General features: G+C 35.6%; 1 protein-coding gene across 2 annotated transcripts in view; it reads right to left on the reverse strand.

The window, feature by feature from the left end:
• Positions 1–2,810: 2,810 nt before the first annotated feature.
• The window catches only part of LOC120532737 (DDRGK domain-containing protein 1), a 73,716-nt gene continuing 54,549 nt past the window's right edge, over positions 2,811–21,977 (reverse strand). For both annotated transcript variants that reach the window (XM_039759065.1, XM_039759066.1), the window contains exons 7-9: positions 17,942–17,998; positions 12,841–12,889; positions 2,811–3,806 (exon numbers count right to left, since the gene is read on the reverse strand). In XM_039759065.1, the coding sequence (XP_039614999.1) occupies positions 3,640–3,806; positions 12,841–12,889; positions 17,942–17,998 (273 nt within the window). In that variant the 3' untranslated portion in view covers positions 2,811–3,639. The remainder of the gene's footprint in view (positions 3,807–12,840; positions 12,890–17,941; positions 17,999–21,977) is intronic.

Here is a 21,977-nt window from a genome sequence, read left to right on the forward strand (position 1 = left end):
AGGATGTTTATGGTAGATAAAAATAAAATTTCTTACTTATCTATATTTAATTAATTATTACTTATCTATATGTAATTTAATAGATAGCCAATTTTAATCAAAATATATTTGCGGAATACGTTCAAAGTAGTGGAAAAACAATTTTTTTTGACCGATTCATTTTTGTTTTGTGGTCTAGTAATAAGTTTTTACATGCAGAATTTTTGGCGACGTAAAAAAGTCAATTAAATTAATATAATTATTAGGTTGATTTAATTCAATTAGTACTACAACATTGTTACAATAAGAATAATGCAAGATTAAAAAAAACAAACATTAAATGGCAAACAAATAATAGTGCAGATTTTTCATTGCATTACAGAGCATAAACTGGATCAGGGTTGATTTCACCCTACAATATTTTTAATTGACCAATAAGAAACATGTACTAAGTTTCATGAAAATCGCTCCAGCCAATCGGAAGTGATGCTGGAACATAAATAAGTCAATGTGTGTGTATGTATATATATATATTTATATACACATATATATATACACATATGCGCCCATACAGTATCAGGATTTGATGTTCATTTAAATGGTATGTTTAGGTAATGTAATTGAAAGAAGGAAAAAAAAAATTACAATTTGACTTTACAATAATTTATTCAATGAAAAACTAACAGATGTGCCACTTCTAAATACACCCTTGGGTCTAAAAGCTGGCATTACTGCTTTGGCAGAAACAGCTTCAAGTAGGTGTTTCCTATAACTACCACCAGTCTCTGACATTATCCTGGAGAATGTTTTCACCAGTTCTCCATGTGTATTTTTTTTCAGCTGTGTGATGTTTGAGGGGAGTCTTGCATACACTGACTGTTTTAAAGCCCCCCCAGTTATCGCAATGGGCTTCAGCTCCAGGCTTTTGTTTGGCTATTCTAGAACCCTCCACATCCTTCTTTGGTGGATTGTATGTTTAGGGTAATTTTCATGTTGCAAGGTCGAGCTAGACTTGTCTGAGAGATGGTCTCAACAATATCCTCAAACACCCTCTGGTATAATGAAGAATTCACAATGGATTCTACGATTGCGGTGAGCTGCACAGTCCTGACAACCCAAATCATCTCTAAAATCAAAGACGAACTAGAGAATAATGAAAAAAATATGCTATGTGGACGTGGGTAGGATGTACAGTCTCAATACAGACTATAACAGGCCAAGTGAATTGTGTTGATTGCAGCAGAGACAGAAACACCTCTTAATGAACACTCTTTCTCTTACATACTACAAAATATATTTAAATAATCCATCTGAATAAATTCCCAAAGACAAAAGCAACAGTCATAATCTGAAATGAGCATTCTTGCCATCTTGACATTTTAATTAATATGACTTAAGTTTCAGATGACTGGCTAAAGATTTTACTTATAAAACTATATATTTGCCTCAATTTTCTTTGTTATTTTCTCAGCATAATCCTTGTGTTTGGCTTATGTTGCTATAAAGGTGATCTTTGGAAGTATGGAATATCAGACCTTAAGTTGATTTTGGTGGTGGTAAAACATTTTAATGCATGGTACACATTAATCTGGCAGGTTCATTGTTAGAAAACCAAAAAACATGGAGAGATTGCCTATGTTTGGGGATACACTAAAAGCACAAATAATTAGAAATTACTCTATTTTGACATTTTAGTCTATATCCAGTTTTCTTACTTTCTGGAAATATGTATTTGTCCTCACTGTTAAAAGTAAATAAAAACTACAAAACTGAAAAAAAATTCTGGAAAATGTTCACCCCTGTATCATATAGTACAATTATATAATTAAAGAGTACAGGCTAAATCTGTTGTTAGGAATCCATCTGCATACACTCACCATTTAAATTTAATCTCTCTCTTGCTCTGGTTAAGATAAACCCATTGCACAGAAAGCTTCCCCAAAAGAGGCACAGAGTTGTTGATACAGAAATAGATGGCATGTAAAACTAACACACAAACTTCAAAGAACATGCCAAAAAAGAAGAAGAATTCTTCAGAGAAACAGTCACAAATCCAAAAAAGAACTCTCAGGAAAATGCAGTGACATTAAGCGAGATACTCTTGTACTCTTACCAATCTGCATTTGACAAATATTGCATGAAATCCCATCTTGAGTTTCAAAAAGTTTGTAGAACCACCTGAAGGAATGTGTAAAAGATTAATGTAACTTAATACAAAACTCAAGCTATTTAACTTTAATGAAAATGCTATGTGTGGAGAGGGAGGAAAAAAAAGGACATTTTGTTGCAGTATATTGGTTTTTTTTTCGCCATCAGCAGGGTATGTATGATAGACTTGTAAAAACGGAGGATAATGAAAAATATAATGGATAATGGAAAAAAACCTTGAACACGGTAGTAGAGGTGCCTCAGCTTTTCAGCTTTATAAAAATATACTGGAAAAACACTACAAATTGTGCGCCAAATATACCAAAAAAAGACATTTGGATATTCATATACAGACTGCCCCTTTTTTTAAATGAATTTTTATTTTCCAACAAATTTGTTACCCTTTAAAACAGTTAATACAATCATCCATTGTACTGAAATGTTCTTTCCAGAGATGGTTTCAGTATGGCACCTATACTGAAGGGACAGAGCTCAGCTTGTGCTCCTGAATCATATTCATCATACAACAACTAAGGCAGATAACAACAGACAAACTCAAGTTAGCATGAATTAAATAAGAGGGTAACAATAATGTAAACAATCTTTGATATCAGCACTGAAGGACGTTTTCAACGTAGTATACAATGACAAATAAATATCTTAAATACACTCCAGCAAAAACATTCAGGTAAACAGTTTTTTTATTAAGATTCCAAAATAGAACATATTCTCTTCAAAGTACATTGTTATATAAACATGGATCCTTACTACAATAAAGTGAAAATGAAACTATTTCAAGGATTTTGTATGCTTTTAAAAATATGGACAAACTCTTCTCTTGGCATTTGTACCAGAGGGCATGCTTTGTTAAAATGTTTAGAAAGTAAATGGATATTTACTCATTAGAATATTTATTCACTCAATGATATCTTGTAGAAATTACCCATTTCTGAAAACCCTGATATGCTCATTGTTAATCTGGCCCAACTGCTTCTCAGTTTAACACACTGCTAGGCAGATATGCAGTCCTTGGGTGCTCGGGAATCAATCACATATTCAAGATTTGATAAAAAAAAAAAATAATCCCCTCTAAATTTTTATTATAAAATTGTCTAGACCATTAACAAGAGATATCTTACATAAAGAAAAATCCAAGTCACCCAGAATTCTTTTTCAGCAACACTGTTATCACACATTTACATAACACATTCAGTAATAATGCTGCTGCAGTATTGCTAAACATAGCACTGCATATTGTGCATGCAAATCATTTTCAATATATATATAGAAAACTACAATGATTTTTTAGTTTTCAACAGGCTATATTGAAAATAAATAAGGTTCATGTTTGAGAGGAAGTTACAGAACATTGTTAATAAACCACAAGGACAAGGAAAATAAATCTTCAATGGTAAGTGCAAATGAAGGTCTTCTTTGGGATGATGGGAGTTTGTTTTGGGATCACAGGGTGACCTGCTTTCTAAGATTAATTTGAGTTGCATGTAACAAATTTTAGACTGAGAGACTAACTCCAGTGTCAACCTTCAGATTGATAAGTGAATTGCTTGCCTGTGCAAGCTCAGCAATGGACACTCTGCCACGCTTTTTGATATATTCTGCAATGGCACACATCTCCTTCTGAGTAATGTAGATGAATTTTCCTCTATCGTCAATAACACCTGTGAGTGGGGACAAAAATAGTGAAAGTAAGAAATAAGGAAAGAAAGAAAGAAATCAAAAACATGAATATCGCAAGTAACATGTCTGGTCTTGCCCAAAAAAATAGTTACATATGAAAATATCTACAGAAGGTTTCAGAATTAACTATATCTTGTATTGCAATCTCAGATTCACCCTTTTCTTATAGAATGTCTAATACTTTTTAATAGCAAGGTGAAGAAGTTAGGTTTCTATTATTGATTATTAATATTTATATGTAATTATAAACCTGTACTGCATGGCAGACAGACAATGAGGAAAAGCGGTTATTCAATTTGTGAAAAGAACTTTTTAAAAAATAACTAAGTTAAATATGATGCCAGGTGGCTTTACACACTTTTTTGTATATCCTATCAGAGAAGTGCTAATGCATATAAACAATTTAGAATGCTCCCAAGGACAGGACTTGAGGCATTTCAATAGTTGTAGTAGGTGTGGCATTGCATGCCAGGATCTTGATCAAGTGCTAATTAGTTAAATTTGAAAAGTTCAGAAATATTGTATTTCAACAGCAACCTAATCTGAATCCTCAATAATGAATCTAAAGCACAATATGTAATAAAACCCTGTTTCAAAGTAGTTTGTTCTTGGTTTTTCAGTTTATTGGTCATACTATTAAAACCTGTTTTTTATATGTTGTATATTTCTGGCTCACTACATCTTTTTCATTGTAGCTCAGCAAAGTACATTAAATAATCCAGCAAGTAACTTTTTTCTTTTATTATTGTTTCAGTTTAAATTTCTGTCATCTAAAACTTACTGTAACATCCTTATGCCATGTGGGAGGGGCTACTTAGATACCTATTTCTGTCCCCAACCCTGACTCATACCCAACCCCCAGCCCTCACCCCCACCAATATCAAATGTTAGTCAAGATTTTGCAAGATGTAAAGTGAATAGCAAAAAGAAAAAAAATGGTTTCAGAAACAAACAGCAGGACCATAACACGAGAAAAAGGCCTACAGATAATTACTTTATTTAATATCTCCAGTCAGCTTTAAAAATCAGGAAGTGCAATTTGTATGAGGTGCAGTATTAGCCATTAAGAAAAATATCCTTGTACAAAAGCTGTTGTAATTTCCTCCAACAATTTTTGGCTTTTGGTGAAAAAAAGACTGAAAAGTATGCTGTTAACTACAATTAACTTTAATTTAATTTATACATCTGAACTACTGTAGAAGTAAATGCACTTTAAAAATAAACACATTGTCTATTCATTTTCAGGCTTTACTTCATCTTTTAATTATCTTCTGCATTTTTAATGCAAAAGTCTTATTTAAGGATACAGAATAAAAATAATTTTCCAGTATAGCTAACAAATTTCAGAATGAACACTTTATTAAATTTAGTATATACAGTCAAAAGAGCTAAAAATGTATACGGACTATACAAACACAAATCTCTCATTATAAAAGGACTGAGCAGAATTAGAGGAAGCAGCAAAAAAAAAAACAAAATTGGAGGCAGCAGTGTAAGGTTAGGACGAGTCTGAAAAAGGAATGCAAAGAAATGTTACAATTGTACTCTGTACACACACACACATATTATATATATACACTCACCTAAAGGATTATTAGGAACACCTGTTCAATTTCTCATTAATGCAATTATCTAATCAATCACATGCCAGTTGCTTCAATGCATTTAGGGGTGTGGTCCTGGTCAAGACAATCTCCTGAACTCCAAACTGAATGTCAGAATGGGAAAGAAAGGTGATTTAAGCAATTTTGAGCGTGGCATGGTTGTTGGTACCAGACGGGCCGGTCTGAGTATTTCACAATCTGCTCAGTTACTGGGATTTTCACACACAACCATTTCTAGGGTTTACAAAGAATGGTGTGAAAAGGGAAAAACATCCAGTATGCGGCAGTCCTGTGGGCGAAAATGCCTTGTTGATGCTAGAGGTCAGAGGAGAATGGGTCGACTGATTCAAGCTGATAGAAGAGCAACTTGGACTGAAATAACCACTCGTTACAACCGAGGTATGCAGCAAAGCATTTGTGAAGCCACAACACGCACAGCCTTGAGGTGGATGGGCTACAACAGCAGAAGACCCCACCGGGTACCACTCCATCTCCACTACAAATAGGAAAAAGAGGCTACAATTTGAACAAGCTCAGTGCAAAATTGGACAGTTGAAGACTGGAAAAATGTTGCCTGGTCTGATGAGTCTCGATTTCTGTTGAGACATTCAAATGGTAGAGTCAGAATTTGGCATAAACAGAATGAGAACATGGATCCATCATGCCTTGTTACCACTGTGCAGGCTGGTGGTGGTGGTGTAATGGTGTGGGGGATGTTTTTTTGGCACACTTTAGGCCCCTTAGTGCCAATTGGGCATCGTTTAAATGCCACGGGCTACCTGAACATTTTTTCTGACCATGTCCATCCCTTCATGACCACCATGTATCCATCCTCTGATGGCTACTTCCAGCAGGATAATGCACCATGTCACAAAGCTCGAATCATTTCAAATTGGTTTCTTGAACATGACAATGAGTTCACTGTACTAAAATGTCCCCCACAGTCACCAGATCTGAACCCAATAGAGCATCTTTGGGATGTGGTGGAACGGGAGCTTTGTGCCCTGGATGTGCATCCCACAAATCTCCATCAACTGCAAGATGCTATCCTATCAATATGGGCCAACATTTCTAAAGAATGCTTTCAGCACCTTGTTGAATCAATGCCACGTAGAATTAAGGCAGTTCTGAAGGCGAAAGGGGGTCAAACACCGTATTAGTATGGTGTTCCTAATAATCTTTTAGGTGAGTGTGTATATATACACACATATACACACACACACACACACACACACACACACACAGACACTCTAGGGGGTTTCGCTCGCCCAACCCCGGGTTTGGTTTACCAGATATACAATTTAAAGTGATTGTTAGTTTCATAAGTTGGCAATAATTAAGAACAGGTTTTGTTTGGACTATGGTACACATCCTGGTAAAGTTTTATTGTTGCAATATCACTTGACAAAACCTTTAGGTGTCTCATACAATTAAGATTTTGTCATTGCTAATAACATGCTTGACATTGTATTTTACTGTGTGAAGAAGCTGGCTCCTTAAACAAGTACATTAATTTCTGTAGGATAGAACTTCTGAGTTGTTTTGTCTTTTTTTAAAAGGGACATTTATTTTAGCAATTAAAGGGTTATATACCACGCCTTGCTATAGAGTATATTCATATAAGTTTAATACATCTATCCAATGTTACTTCGATTGCATTAGACTGTTCTTTTACACATTGAGGCTCATGTTTGAAAAGAAAAGTTGTTTTAACTGGATTTGTCTCCAGACTCTAGTTAATTTCTGTTGTAAGTGTTGCCCCTGCATTAAGTTACTTACCTGAGACACAACTTCAATGATAAAAGATACCCTCTACTGGGTTTACTTTAGGTGTTTTAACAGGGACAAAATCTTTACTAACCAAGGGGCAGTGCCAGTCTGCACTGTGTTGTTTTTAAATGAAACAACAGATGGGCAAAAATAGGAAGACTTGAACGTTTACATAAACGTATTACATGCAATTATAAGATAAAGCAATCAACTATCAATGTCGTAAGTTCAATTTTGAAAGAGAAAAATCATGTCCTTTAGTTCTGATGGGTATTAAACCTTTGTATGTGTAATTTTACATTACTTAATGCATTATTTTAAAAATCTCAGAGAATTATGGTCATTAGAGCTAAAAGAAAATTCAGCACTTGTTCAGTGCAAACAGGGCTCAAATCTATGCTGTGTCCTACAGCAGTACACTCTGGAACCACTTCCCCTAGCAGCATGCCTAAACCTCACCACATTGTCAAAGAGGGAGCACTGCTTAACAGTAAGGCCTTAAAAAATGAATATAAATCATTTCAGAGAAGTAAATGCATGGTAGATCGCTGTAGTAAAGTCATGCTTGTATTGTATACATACTTTTATATCAATAATCAAGGGGCTTAGGAATGCTGTTGACAATTGTAACATACAGAATTACATTATGTCCTTTAATTACAGCTAGTGTTGATTGGGGCAAAGTGTTTTTTGCAGCAAATATGTTATACTCACCAGGGATCTTGTTTGCCAAATATTTTCCTGGAAAATTTGCCAAGTGGCTGGCTTGGATGAACATTTTTTTTCCATTTCCCCATGAAGCTTTGCAAGTCCAACATGACATTACAGAGCTGTAGTAGCGCAATTAGTGACACGATACATTGACGAATCAAAACAAACATTAAAGTAACCCTCCACCTCCCATTCCCCAGTCAGAAAACACATAAGATCCTGTGAAATAATAATAATAACACAAGATTTGTTACTATTTATATTGCATTTTTGTTGTCTTGATGTCTTGTCTTGCTAGTTTGTGGCCATTTTTTGCATTTTGTTCTTGATCATCATTCATTCTATGCCTTTTGTTGTTTGAGGCAGCATGGCGCAGCTCATGGCGCACTGTGGCCTCACAGTTCAAGTCACATCTTTAGCCACAATAATCGGTTCAGCATAGTTGGCAAATGTTTCCCTAGCCCACAGGGACACTTAAATGACCATTACACCATTACAATCCACTGAAAACAAGTTCAGTTCATCCTTCCCCATTGACCACAATGCAAATTCCTTAACAATTCCACAATTTTGCAAACTTGTGGCTATGAAAACTCTTCGGGGTTTACTAATCAATAATCACAACTACTATGGTTATTCACATTTTTCACATTTAAGCACATTTAAATAAGAATTTTTTTAAATTTATAATTTTTTAAATACAGTGGTACCTCAGTACAGTAATCCCTAGCTATATCACGCTTCGACTTTTGCAGCTTCACTCTATCGCAGATTTTATATGTAAGCATAACTAAATATATAACACAGATTTTTCGCTGCTTCACGGGTTCTGCGGACAATGGGTCTTTTTACTTCTGGTACGTGCTTCCTCAGTTGGTTTGCCCAGTTGATTTCATACAAGGGACGCTATTGCCGGATGGCTGAGAAGCTAACCAATCAGAGCACGCAGTTAAGTTCCTGTGTGCTGAATGCGATGTTAACCAAGAAGTTTTGTCTTGCTCATTCAGCATCAACGTGTTTTGCTGTGTAAAGAGTTAACTTTTGTGCTCTTTTGTGTTTATTTTTGTGCATAGTCAAGCCCTTCATTAAGGCTCCAAAACGATCTGCTCCTGCTACTGCTTCAGGGTCTGTGCCCAAGTGCCAACGGAAGATGTTAACGATTGCCGAAAAGGTAAACGTTTTGGATATGTTGAAGGAAGGGAAAAGCTACACCGCTGTAGGACGCCATTACAGCATCAATGAGGCTACGATTCTTTTTATTTAAAAAGTAGGAAAGGAATATAAGATCTACGGCCGCAGTGTCCTTTTAACCAGGGTGCAAAACGAGTTGTAAGTGGATGTAATAAGGCAGTAGTCTGGATGGAATCTGCTTTAGGGATTTGGATTGAAGAAGAATAACGGCGGTGCTACACAGCTGCCTGAAGTGGCTCCTTTAGAAGGGCTGTAACGCTCTCCTTTGTTGTGCTGTAAAATTAAACTCATCGTTATCGGACAAGTCATCATGTCATTGCTGGTAAGTAACCATAATTAATTTTCTACTTACAGTACTTAGTACATGTACGTATGTTTAGTGTCACTGTACACCATTTTTCTTGCATTGTACGTATTTATTGCTGGTGGCCTGTCTATCGTAATGGCTGTAACATATGTGATATCGGAGACACTCGATATCTTTAAAATAATATTTAGGTTTTACTGTATATAAACAGTGTGTTTACATACATAATTTCAATGAATCTTACCTAATATCTAAGAGAATACAAAGGGATTATGCTGTATAGATGTGCAGGGAATATTTATAAACAGTGTGGGAGAGTTTATAAGGGCTTAAAATATATAAAAATAACCATACAAACATATGGTTTCTACTTCGCGGATTTCCATGTCGATTTTTGGGTTTGCGTTCCAGACCCCCCCGCGTTTGACGTAGGATTACTGTATACATCCTTAATCCGTTCCAGATCCTTTGACTTATACCAAACAGGGCGTATACCAAACAAATTTTTCCCATAAGAAATAAAGGGAAAATAATTAATCCGTTCCCATGAAAAAAAATCCTATTGTTATTGGCATATACATTGATGGGGTTGTAAAAAATAATTTAAACACTGCTTAGTACTAAACTACAAAACAATACAAAAGCAATTAGATGAAATAAATACAAATTTAACCTCACTTTACTTTTTAATAATGTCTTTGTTTTTCACAATCGTAGATACCGTCGTTCTCGGCATACGGTATGCAGCAGCCATGTCCCGGATACGCATGCCACCTTCATACTTTTCATCAATCAGTTCAAATTTACGTGAAAAAAACACAAAATTACCTGAATATTCACATAGTTATAGCGCGGGTTGTTCACTGAATGCTAGCAACTGGTGTACTGATGCTCATGGGCAGTCGTGGCTTTGTCTCAAGAGAGTTCAACAAGGGTAGTGCGCGGTGTTCTAGCACGTGAGTCATATTCCAAGAAAAATTTTTTTGCATCCAAACAGGACATATACCAAGTTGAACTTATTCCAAAGCATATAATATGCAAATCAGTCAACAAATTGCAATCTGCTATTAAGCTACGCTAAAATTATACTTTTTTAAATGTACAGTAACACTTAACATTTCTGCCGATTAAAAATACTGTGTATATTTTGCTTCATCATGTCTATGTTGTTACTACTTTGTATTATTATTCTATGTATGTATGTACAGGGTGGGCCATTTATATAGATACACCTTAATAAAATGGGAATGGTTGGTGATATTAACTTCCTGTTTGTGGCACATTAGTATATGTAAGGGGGGAAACTTTTCAAGATGGGTGGTGACCATGGTGGCCATTTGAAGTCAGCCATTTTGGATCCAACTTTTGTTTTTTCAATAGGAAGAGGGTCATTTGACACATCAAACTTATTGGGAATTTCACAAGAAAAACAATGGTGTGCTTGGTTTTAACGTAACTTTAATCTTTCATGAGTTATTTACAAGTTTCTCTTTGTTTACAGCCATTGACATGTCACAGAGGTTAACACGTGAGGAGCAGATTGAAATTGTGTTGATGTCTGGTGAACGCAGTAACCGGGTCATTGCAGCAGATTTCAATGCAAGACACCCTACGAGACCACCCATCTCCCATGCTATAGTTAGCAAAACGGTTGCTAAGTTTCATGAAACTGGTTCAGTGTTGGATTTGCCAAAATGTGGACGCATGAAAAATGTCACTAATGAAGAAACATCAGTGGCTGTCCTAGCTTCATTCAGCAAGAGCCCACAGCGTAGCACTCGCCGCATGTCACTGGAGAGTGGCATTAGTCGAACATCCCATCGGATATTAGCTACTCACAAATGGCACCCTTACAAACTCCAGCTACTGCAGCATCTCAACGAGGATGACCCAGATCGGCGCACTGAATTTGCAGAATGGGCAAAACAAAAATTGGAACAGGACCCTCAGTTTACACAGAAGATTTTGTTCAGTGATGAGGCAAACTTTTATGTGAATGGTGAAGTTAACAAACAAAACCACCGCTATTGGTCTGACACTAACCCACATTGGATAGATCCCTCCAAGACTGTTGGAACAAAAAATTGATGGTATGGTGTGGTATATGGGGTACAAAGATAGTGGGGCCATTCTTCATCAATGGAAACCTCAAGGCCACTGGATATGAGAAATTGCTACATGATGATGTGTTTCCCTCTTTATGTACTTAAGCTGGCACATTCCCCGAGTTTTTCCAGCAAGATGGTGCACCACCACATTGTGGGTGTCAGGTCCGAGCATTCCTAGATGAACAGTTTCCTGGAAAGTGGATTGGTCGTGGGCCAGTTGAATGGCCCCCAAGGTCTCCCGATCTGACCCCCTTAGACTTTTATCTTTGGGGTCATCTGAAGGCAATTGTCTATGCTGTGAAGATATGAGATATGCAGCACCTGAAACTACGGATACTGGAAGCCTGTGCTAGCATTTCTCCTGCGGTGTTGCTATCAGTGTGTGAAGAGTGGGAGAAGAGGGTTGCATTGACAATCCAACACAATGGGCAGCACATTGAACACATTTTATAAGTGGTCAGAAACTTGTAAATAACTCATGAAAGAATAAAGTTACGTTAAAACCAAGCACACCATTGTTTTTCTTGTGAAATTCCCAATAAGTTTGATGAGTCAAATGACCCTCTTCCTATTGAAAAAACAAAAGTTAGATCCAAAATGGCCGACTTCAAAATGGCCACCATGGTCACCACCCATCTTGAAAAGTTTCCCCCCTCACATATACTAATGTGCCACAAACAGGAAGTTAATATCACCAACCATTCCCATTTTATTAAGGTGTATCCATATAAATGGCCCACCCTGTATTATGAAAGGCTTATTATTAATGGGACTACCCAAGTCAGGTATCATTCAGACATCCATAGATGGTAGTGAAACATGGACACCACTAGCCTTTTGCTTAAGATGGCTTCATCCTTTAAAATCCCAAGAAATGCATTTTTTAGTCATCCCCCCCACCCCCATATTGAGTGATATCTCCCCAATTACTTACATTTTATAAAAATGAGGAAGTACTCATATGAAAACAATGTCAAATTACTATTTTTTTCTTTAAGTAATATTTTTAATGAATCAAATTAAAATACAAAAATGATGAGAATTTTTTAATGATATAATGTTTAAAAAAAAGACAGAAAATGTCAATGTGCCAACAGAAAATAGTTCTGTTTTAGGAATGTGTTTCGCTTGAAACCTCCAAATAATGTTAACACTCATTAAAACATCTGAAAACGCCTATTCTAAAATAACAAGGGGCACTAAAAGCAATTTGTCTTCTAATTTGGAAAAGGTATACATTTTTCAAGGTGATGGTCAAACCAATCTATGACTGATGCCAGTATTTATCATGAAGGATTTTTTGTAATGATACAAGTCACATTACCTGTCAAGGTACCATTAACAATCAGGTCCTGAAGTCTTGCAATGGCATCCTGTAGGAGACAAACAGTACAAAATAAATTAAAAGCAAGGTGAAGTGTGGTTACTGCAGCCAAGAAAAAGGGACCCACTGATTAATTAACTTTTAATAAGTATACTTTTGCTTGCATTAACTTCATTACAATTGCAGTTCTAGCTTTTCTAATCGGTAGAGAGGAGAAGTGGAAATTTGTCTGTTAACTGTAGCTTTTTCTTGTATGGTACATTAAAACATTTCCTTTCTACATTCAAAATCAACGGTAACTAATAACATTCTCAAACCCACTTATACCTGTTAAAGGACTGAGATGGTTTTGAACCCATACCGTTAACAGTAGGTGAAAGGTAGGAAAGAGCCCTGGGTTAAGTACCAATCCACTGCACAATCCACTCTTGTAAACACGCACACTCCCAGAGAACTAATACACCTAAAGTATGCATGTTTGGGGATGTGAAATGAAAACAGGAGTACCTGGAGGACCATCTATCAACCTAGAACTGTTGAGAACCTGTAAACTCCACACAGACAATGTGCATGCAAAGCAACTTCAAGCTAAGATGCTCAGTACTTAAGATACCAGCATTAAACATTGTGCCACCATGCTGCCCATCATCAGCATATATATTTCTGGAAGTCAACATATACTGGGGATGTTATTGTAAATGAGGCAGTTATTACAATGCAAATTCATCAAACCTGGAAGAAATTTATTCAAGTAAGTAAACCTTCTGTGTCTTCACCCACACAGCACATACCAAATCATTTCTTACAGTGTTGAAAAATTCCTGACGCAAACAGGACTGCATTTATAAAGTAGGATTGTACCATAATGCCACCTGCAAACTGACTGTTTTAATGATTTCTCTTGTTTAGTTTATCTAATAAACTGAAGTCATCGCCATCAAGAAAACTCTCTTGGGCATCAGATGTTTAATTAATGTTGTTGCTATGGATTCATATGTTTGTTAAGACTTTATTTATTTATTTTTTTTTAACACAAAGCAACAAATCACTTATGGAGGCAGAACATGAAAGATGTCTTTTATAAAATTCTGCAACTGTGATAATAACAATCCATTCCATTTCAAAACAAATAAAGAAACTGCATAATAATGAATCATGGTGGAGGCAAAAACAAGCTCATCACCACTAGAAAAAACAGCTTAGTTGTTACACTGTCGTACATGAAGAATCTATCTTTGGGTGCTGAAGCTTGACAAAAGGGTGCTTTGAAATGTTTCTAATTAATGATGTAATTTTTTTATGCAGAAAGACTGAGAAAATCACTGGTGATAACTTTTTGGTATTACTTTAGCTGCAGCAGCAGCCTGAATATATGTTGTGGTATAGATGAGAGAGTCTGTTTTTGCAGTGAAAGAGTGTTTTCTTGAGCAGTATTTGATATGTTGTGTTTTAGTTTGATAGCGTTTAACCTGTCAAGTTAATATTTTGCACCTTGGTAACGTACATATGTTTGCATAACACCTTTAATGGTTTAGACAATACAATGTTGTGATTGTGGTCTTCTCTACTTGGATTATTCTCTTTCTTTCCAGCTGCAAATGTAACAAAACATTCTGTATGTTAAAGGTGTTCGACACACTGGTTTTACCTTTGCTATATCTGTTTTACATTTCACAAAGAGGTGTGAGTATTGATCTGTGCCTTGCATGTTCATAACAGCATAAGGGATCTGGAAATACTCTTTTTATAGCATATTCCTGGTACTATTTTTCTTATGGTGAAGAAACATTTTCTATTATATTTCTCACATAAATACAGGTGACACAAAAAGTTTACTGTAACTTGGTTTGTCAGAAGGAAACCACACACCAGGGGCTGGCCTTCCTTTAAAATGGTTGAATCTCATAATACTGGTGTCTTTTTTTATTTCTCTCTCAAAAATGACATACATAAACTACTATATCATGTATGATCAATCACAAAATGTGGATCAATACGCAACTGTCTTGGCTTATAAAATGGATGTCTTTATTAAGTTTTTAAACTTTTCGTCAATGCCTCATAGACTGCAATGTAAAGCACCTGTGAGTGCAAGGTATTTTTTCTATTTAATTTATAGAAGCCAAATACGTTTAGAATACAATTTTGCATAGAAAATGCATGCATAGCATGTTTTTGAATAAATAACTGACTTGAAATATAGGAAACTTACCCTTTAATACTGAAGTACTAGGGTATTGTACCGTGTTAGCCCATATGAATGTAGAGAAAAGCCAAGCAAAATGACACCTTTTACTGGCTAACTAAAAAGATTACAATATGCAAGCTTTCAAGGCAACTCGGGCCCCTTCTTCAGGCAAGATATAATCAAGGGGCCCGAGTTGCCTCGAAAACTTGCATATTGTAATCTTTTTAGTTAGCCAATAAAAGGTGTCATTTTGCTTGGCTTCCCTTTAATACTGATAATTGTAAAAGTATTTAAAAACTGTAAAAAAGACATTAGTTATAACCACAAGATGCATGATAATGATATTCATTAAACAAGCTCTAAAAAATTAATTACATAATTTGTTGACTAGAAATTCTCTATCTCCGGACAATGTTCAGAGGGCAATTAAAAAGGAGAATAACATCATTTAAGCTGTCTATTGTAAATCAAACATTATTCTAACAATTTAGAAGGCACACTAGGATGGCACAGTAGTTAGTACTACTGTCACATTAGCTCATTGTGCTGGGTTTAAATCCTGCACCCAGTTGTTTTCTGTATATGGAGCTCTCATGTTCTGACCATGGCTGTTGAGGATTTTCTTTAGGTACTCTGGTTTTCCCACATCAACTAAGAGAAGCAGGTTAGGTGTAAATTCCAAAATTACCCAGTGTGAGTGTGTGTGTGTATGAGTGGGCCCTGTACTGGATGGTTTTGTGCCCTGTACCCACCCAATGTGCCAGAATAGGCTCCAGCACCCCACTGCCTTGAAGTGGATTAAATGGGTTTGATAATGTTATATTAGTGAAACCACATCTGCAGCAATGTGTGCAGTTCTGGTCACAAGGTAGAAGAACATCATGGAAGCTATTCTGTGAACAACAGAAAACAGAAGAATAGGAATGTGTACCCTTGGTCTAAAAGAAATGTGATACTTTAACACAACAAGGTCATGACATATAAGGAACAAATCGTCATTCATAGAGATCCATTAGAGCTGTTAACATTATTAGCTGAGATACATTTACCTAACCAAAAAAAATTAATCGACTTAAGGGATTGCTTTTATTTGTAAAGTCTTATTATCTTTAAGAGTAGAATTACCAAATCTTACGAAAAAACTCATGAATCTGGACCACCTTAAATCCACTCACACCTCTCCATTCAGCCTCTTTTGTCTAGTAAATGTGTTGATAATTCCAAGCAGCCTGCTATACCATCCCCCCACACCGCCGGAGAAACTGCAAAAACCTCTCCCAACTGAAGCCTTGTTTATTAGGGAGTCAGGTTCCTAGGCTAAAAAATATGATTGTTATTTGGAACACATGCATTTCATGTGTGTTCCATGTCTACAAAGATCTATGTAAGTGTAGGATGACAGAAATGTTGAACACATACCTAAAAGACAAGCTTTTTCAATGTTTTAGTACCAACAACAAAATGTAGACATGAAGTGTATAATGTGTGAAGACTGAAGTACAAATATCAAATAAGCACTTTCACAAAACATACAAGTATAACAGTACAAACACGCTATTTTTCAAGACTATAACCGAAGAAAAATAAATCAGGTTAGTGTGGCTTGTTACCCTGATTTCTTGGGTAGTACAGCGGGTTAGAGCTGCAGACTCCTATTTTGAAGGTCCTGGGTTCAAGTCTTAACGTGTCCCAATCTTTCCCAAACGGTGCCATCTTTCGCCTTTACACCTGGTACAGCTGATTTGTTCTTATATGTGAGCGGATGTTTCTTCCGGGGAGGGCTTATGTTCTCTTTCTCCGATCTGTGTTCACCTCTGTTATAGCTTTATTTGAAAACAGCAGTGTCAGATCGTTGCGAGCGTGAACGTGACAGAGAGCATAAAACTGACAGACTCAAATGAAATGTATGTTTTTATTGTATAATAGTAACAATAAGAGCAGCTCAGTACGCAAAACATTTTTTAGCCTAGGTACCTAACTCCCTGATAAACAAGGCTTCAGTTGACAGAGGTTTTTGCAGTTTCTCCGGCGGTGGGGGTGGTGGAACAGCAGGTTGCTTGCTGCTTGGGATTACCGACACATTTAGAAGACAAAAGAGGCTGAATGGAGAGGTGCAAGTGGATTTAAGGTGAGCCGGATTTACAATTTTTTTGGTAAACTTTGGTAATTTTATTGTTAAATCTGTGAGCTACATCACACAAAACACAAACAGTACCTATGACTTTTATCTTAAACTGAAAAACAGGCTAAGAACTAAGTAACTCTGGCACTGAAGTGCTTCTTTCAACAAAGTTCTAACTCGTGCACTTTCTAAATACTAATGATAAACATAAATATTTTATTTTTAAATGTAACTAAATTAAACAATATTAACATTGCTTGAACCTGAATATGAGGCATTCAATAAGTAATAGTCTCTCTTGTGTTTACCCCAAATGGTGGTACCCTGAAAGTAACCAGTTTAGGGAAAACTGTAATAATAAGTGCAATATTATAATAGTTGCTAATAAAAGGGTCAGAAATTATTTCTCTCTTATTTAACCTCCTCTGCACCCCCATCGACTACAACATTTTAATGCAGGAAAGATCAAGATCTACCAAAATCCATATCTAAGATGTCGGCCATCATTAATACAAACTAAAAACATTTTAGAATCCTACTGCAAGTAAGCAGTACATGTACAATTGAACAGGAACTTTATGAAAAGTAGTAGTAGTATTTATAATACTGTGCTACTTTTTTGTGCATCTCTTACCAGATGTTGAACAATTTTTTTTAAAAAACCTGTATTATATTTAGTCATAATCAACTCCAACTGTACCATATCATTACTCCATATATACACACACACACACACACACACAGAGTGAACAGTCTGCTAAGAAGAATCATTGGGCAACAGTTACACTTACCTGTGTTCTCAAGCCAAAATGAGAAGCTAGATCTTCCAGCAAAACAACTTTATTTCCCTGGAAAAATTATATAAGGAATGAAAAGTTTACATGTAAGAAAGGGAATCCAACAAAATGAAAATACAATTAATAAAATTACAATTAGTACAGAAAAAGTGAAACAGATAAATAAAATATATGTATTAAAGATCTGTGACCTATTTTTCAGTTAATATGATATGATAAAAAGTATTAATATGGATTATTTATAATTATTTATAAACTAAGGCCAAACTAGTTTTCAATCAACATTACTGAACCTTAAAGGCAATCTCGTTCAGATCAAAATAACATATTTCCTTCCTTAATGTATGAAAAACTATAATTGATAAACATTACTTTGCTAATCTGCCTTGGCATTTCTTTTAATTAAAAACTCCACTTTTAAATTACCTTACATATTAATGTGCTACAGTGGTGCTGGGAAGTTTGTAAATCATTTACAATTTTTTCTGTTTCTGCATAAATAACTTGATCACATTTTTGCGTTAGAGCTAAAACTAGATAAAGACTGATATAAATGACACAAAAAACATTTTACTTATTCATTTATGTATTGAGGAAAATGATCCAATGTTCATGTTTCACAACCATGTGTGAAAAAGTATGTGTGCAGCAATAATTTCAACTTAAATACTTCCAGTAACTCTTGATTAGCCCTGCACATTGGCTTGGAGGAATATTAGTCAATGCTCACTTGCAGAACTGCTTCAACTCAGGGATGTTGACAGGCTTCCTTGAATAAACATCTTGTTTTAGGTACTTCCACAACACTTCTAAAGGATTAAGGACTTTTGACTTTACAAAGACATGACATTTCTTCTGCCTTTAACTATTCTTTAGTAAAATAACCTCTGCTTAGTGTAGTCATCTTGCTACATGACCTTCTTGCTCTTAAGCTTACTTACTGGTACAATTCAGATTTCATAGCATCATCAAAGATAGCAAGCCATTCTAGTCAAGCACTATGTTTCACAAATTGGACAAGGTTCTTGTACAAGAATGAAGTTTTTAGTTTTCACCAAACACAATGATTCTCGTTCAAAGGAGAACCTTCTATTTTGCATTCATCTGTCCATTGAACATTGCTCCAATGGCCTACTGGCTTTTTAAACTTACTGGTCTTTCTAATTAAAAATATGAAGTCAGTTTTTGTACCTATTAGAAATTCTAAAATTTGTCTGATGTTGCATAATGTTAACATATCCTATTTTAGCTTAGCCTTTACAAATACATTGCAAATGAAGTATTTTTTGCATGTAAAGTGTTACTTTGAAATCAGAAACAAATTTTATAATACCTCAGATAAGTACTAGGAGGTAAGCACCGACTTTCACATAGCTCACAATGTTTTTATTATAATTAAATGTTCTCAATTTGATCTTGCTAATTTTCACACTTTCATGATTAGCCACCTTGTAATTATGAATCCTGCATTAAAGCATTAGTCTATTTCAAAGAGTATAATTAGAACCAAAACATAACCATTTTTTTCACACAATGATTAAAGCTTGGATGTATTTTCATAAAGTAATAACAGAGTAATAAAAACAATAAAAGATTCAAGGTGCTGTTGTGCTTAAAAAAAAAACAGTTGAAGTCTGATATGTGTGCCCAGTATATATATGTAGGTTTTGTATTAAAACTGAAAAAGTAGTATTTGACCCAGTATAAGTACCCTCTGTAAATTTTACAGACTGAATCAAATTCTGGGTCACAGAGTCCAGGTTTAATCTGGCAGAACTGGAAGCAAGGTAGAAACCATCTACACTCGGCACCAGTCCACCAAAGGGCACACTCATGTAGACACCTACAGGGCTAATTTAAAATTTACTAATTAACCCAACATGCACACAAACTTGTCTGAAAGTGGGAGAATGTCTAAGGTATCCAGAAAACACAGAGAAAGGCAGACTGTGAAAAATTCACACATATACAATGGATTGGTTAGTATTCAAACCCAGTATCTACAAGGTATCTAATTTCTACATGGTGTGTCTACAATGGATACAAATATCCTTAAATTAAAGTTTGCAATGCACACATTAATCATGTCTGAATTGTTTGATTTGTAATTTTAAACTCTGGAGCCAAGGGGTAAATCAAGGAAAAATGCATCTCTGGCCCAAATATTATGGAGGGCACTGTATATGAGAAAAGGGTCTAAAACTACCACCATGGAGCACAACAGTTGAACTTTCTATTCCATGGCAACCTGCCAAAGCATCCCAATGAAACCCCTACCCCAACCCAAAACCCCCACCCTTAAAAGAAACACTTCTCCCAGCCATTCTTCAGTGCAGTTGATCTTTATCCAATCCAACTGATCTTTTAAATTCACTTTGATGTCACACAGGACAGCCCACATCTGTTCAGTGTAGTCAGTCCTTTAACTCCATGCCAAAGGTGGGGCAGGCATCAGTGCTACCTGGTGTGTGTTAATCTTCATGGTTAAAGGGTTATTATGGATTATTAGTTGAAATTTTAAAAAGCAGATATAGCAACTCTGAAATTAAACTAGTAGTAGTATTTCTCATATAAATGCCTTTTGTAAAAGAAGTAAAAGAAAAAACACTTGGAAAATGAAACACAGCATTATGCTAACAGATGACTGTGGATCTCAAGTGATCCATTATTAGATTTAATGTTAGCAAAGAGGTCCTTGGCTCAAAACACTTTGAGTAACACTGATGTAAACAGCTAGGTGTATTTGTTTTGTCCATATCCATCATCTTCTTCCATATCTTTCTGTCCTCTGCATCTTGTTCTGTTACACCCATCACCTGCATGTCCTCTCTCACTACATCCATAAACCTTCTCTTAGGCCTTTTTTCCTCTTTCCTGGCAGCTCTATCCTTAGCATCCTCCTCCCAATATACTCAGCACCTCTCCTCTGCACATATCCAAACCATCATAATGTCACCTCTCTGACTTTGTCTACCAACCGTACAAGTTGAGCTGACCCTCTAATGTACTCCTTTCTAATCCTATCCATCCTCGTCACACCCAATGCAAATCTTAGCATCTTTTAACTCTGCTGCTTCCAGCTCTGTCTCTTGCTTTCTGGTCAGTATAATGAAATTAAAATGAAAATCTGTCAAAAACAGCAGAGTGTGCATTCATAAAAACTGAGAAAGCATGCATAAATGTGCCCTGCTATGAGCCAGGTAGTAGTACTACATGCTATTATTAGTCAGTCAGCAACATTTGTGCAATGTGGATAACAACATACATGCATGATATGATGTAACATTTAATGAAATCACTACTTCTGTTTCTGTTATACTTAGCTGAAGAGAGAAACCTTTTCTACACTATTCTCCTTCTGTAGATTACAACTGCTCCATGCACATGATCATGAAAAACTTTCATTTAAAAAAAATAAAAAAATACAGTCCCGAAGAAAGGATATCCACCAAAATGCCCACACTAACAGTTGGCCAGTAAGTGAACTGCTACATTAGCAGATGTTCCTGTCACATTTACAACACAAATCTTTTCTTCTTCAGAAGAATACAAAAACAGAATGTTTCTGCATTTTTTGCTTAAAAAACAGAATTAGGTTTACAGCTACTCCACAAATTAGACAGATTTTCTCAAAAGCTATCATAGTACAAACACATACTCTCCTCACAGTAAATGTGTTGGTTAAATTGACACATGTAGCCAATCAAAATTGTTATAGGGCTTGCCTGCAATGATATAGTTAAATTTATATGTACCACCACTAATAAAATTTCGGTTCTAAAAAGTCTACATCAGTTTATAAGTCAGTCATCATATTTAAATGCTGAAAAATTGTTTTTACACTTGTTTGTCTACATATTTTAATGGTGGCAAAATTGGTATTTTCTTGTTTTAACAAGTTAGAAACATTTGGGTGTGACTAAGTTAACTGATTTGAAAACCTGAACCTTTTCTGTTACTTAGATTAGTTAAACTTTATTAATCACATGGGGAAATTCACATGCATTTGCTTCATCAAAGATAGCAATAT

Source organism: Polypterus senegalus, chromosome 7 (assembly GCF_016835505.1).
Source record: "Polypterus senegalus isolate Bchr_013 chromosome 7, ASM1683550v1, whole genome shotgun sequence".
Lineage (NCBI taxonomy): Eukaryota > Metazoa > Chordata > Cladistia > Polypteriformes > Polypteridae > Polypterus > Polypterus senegalus.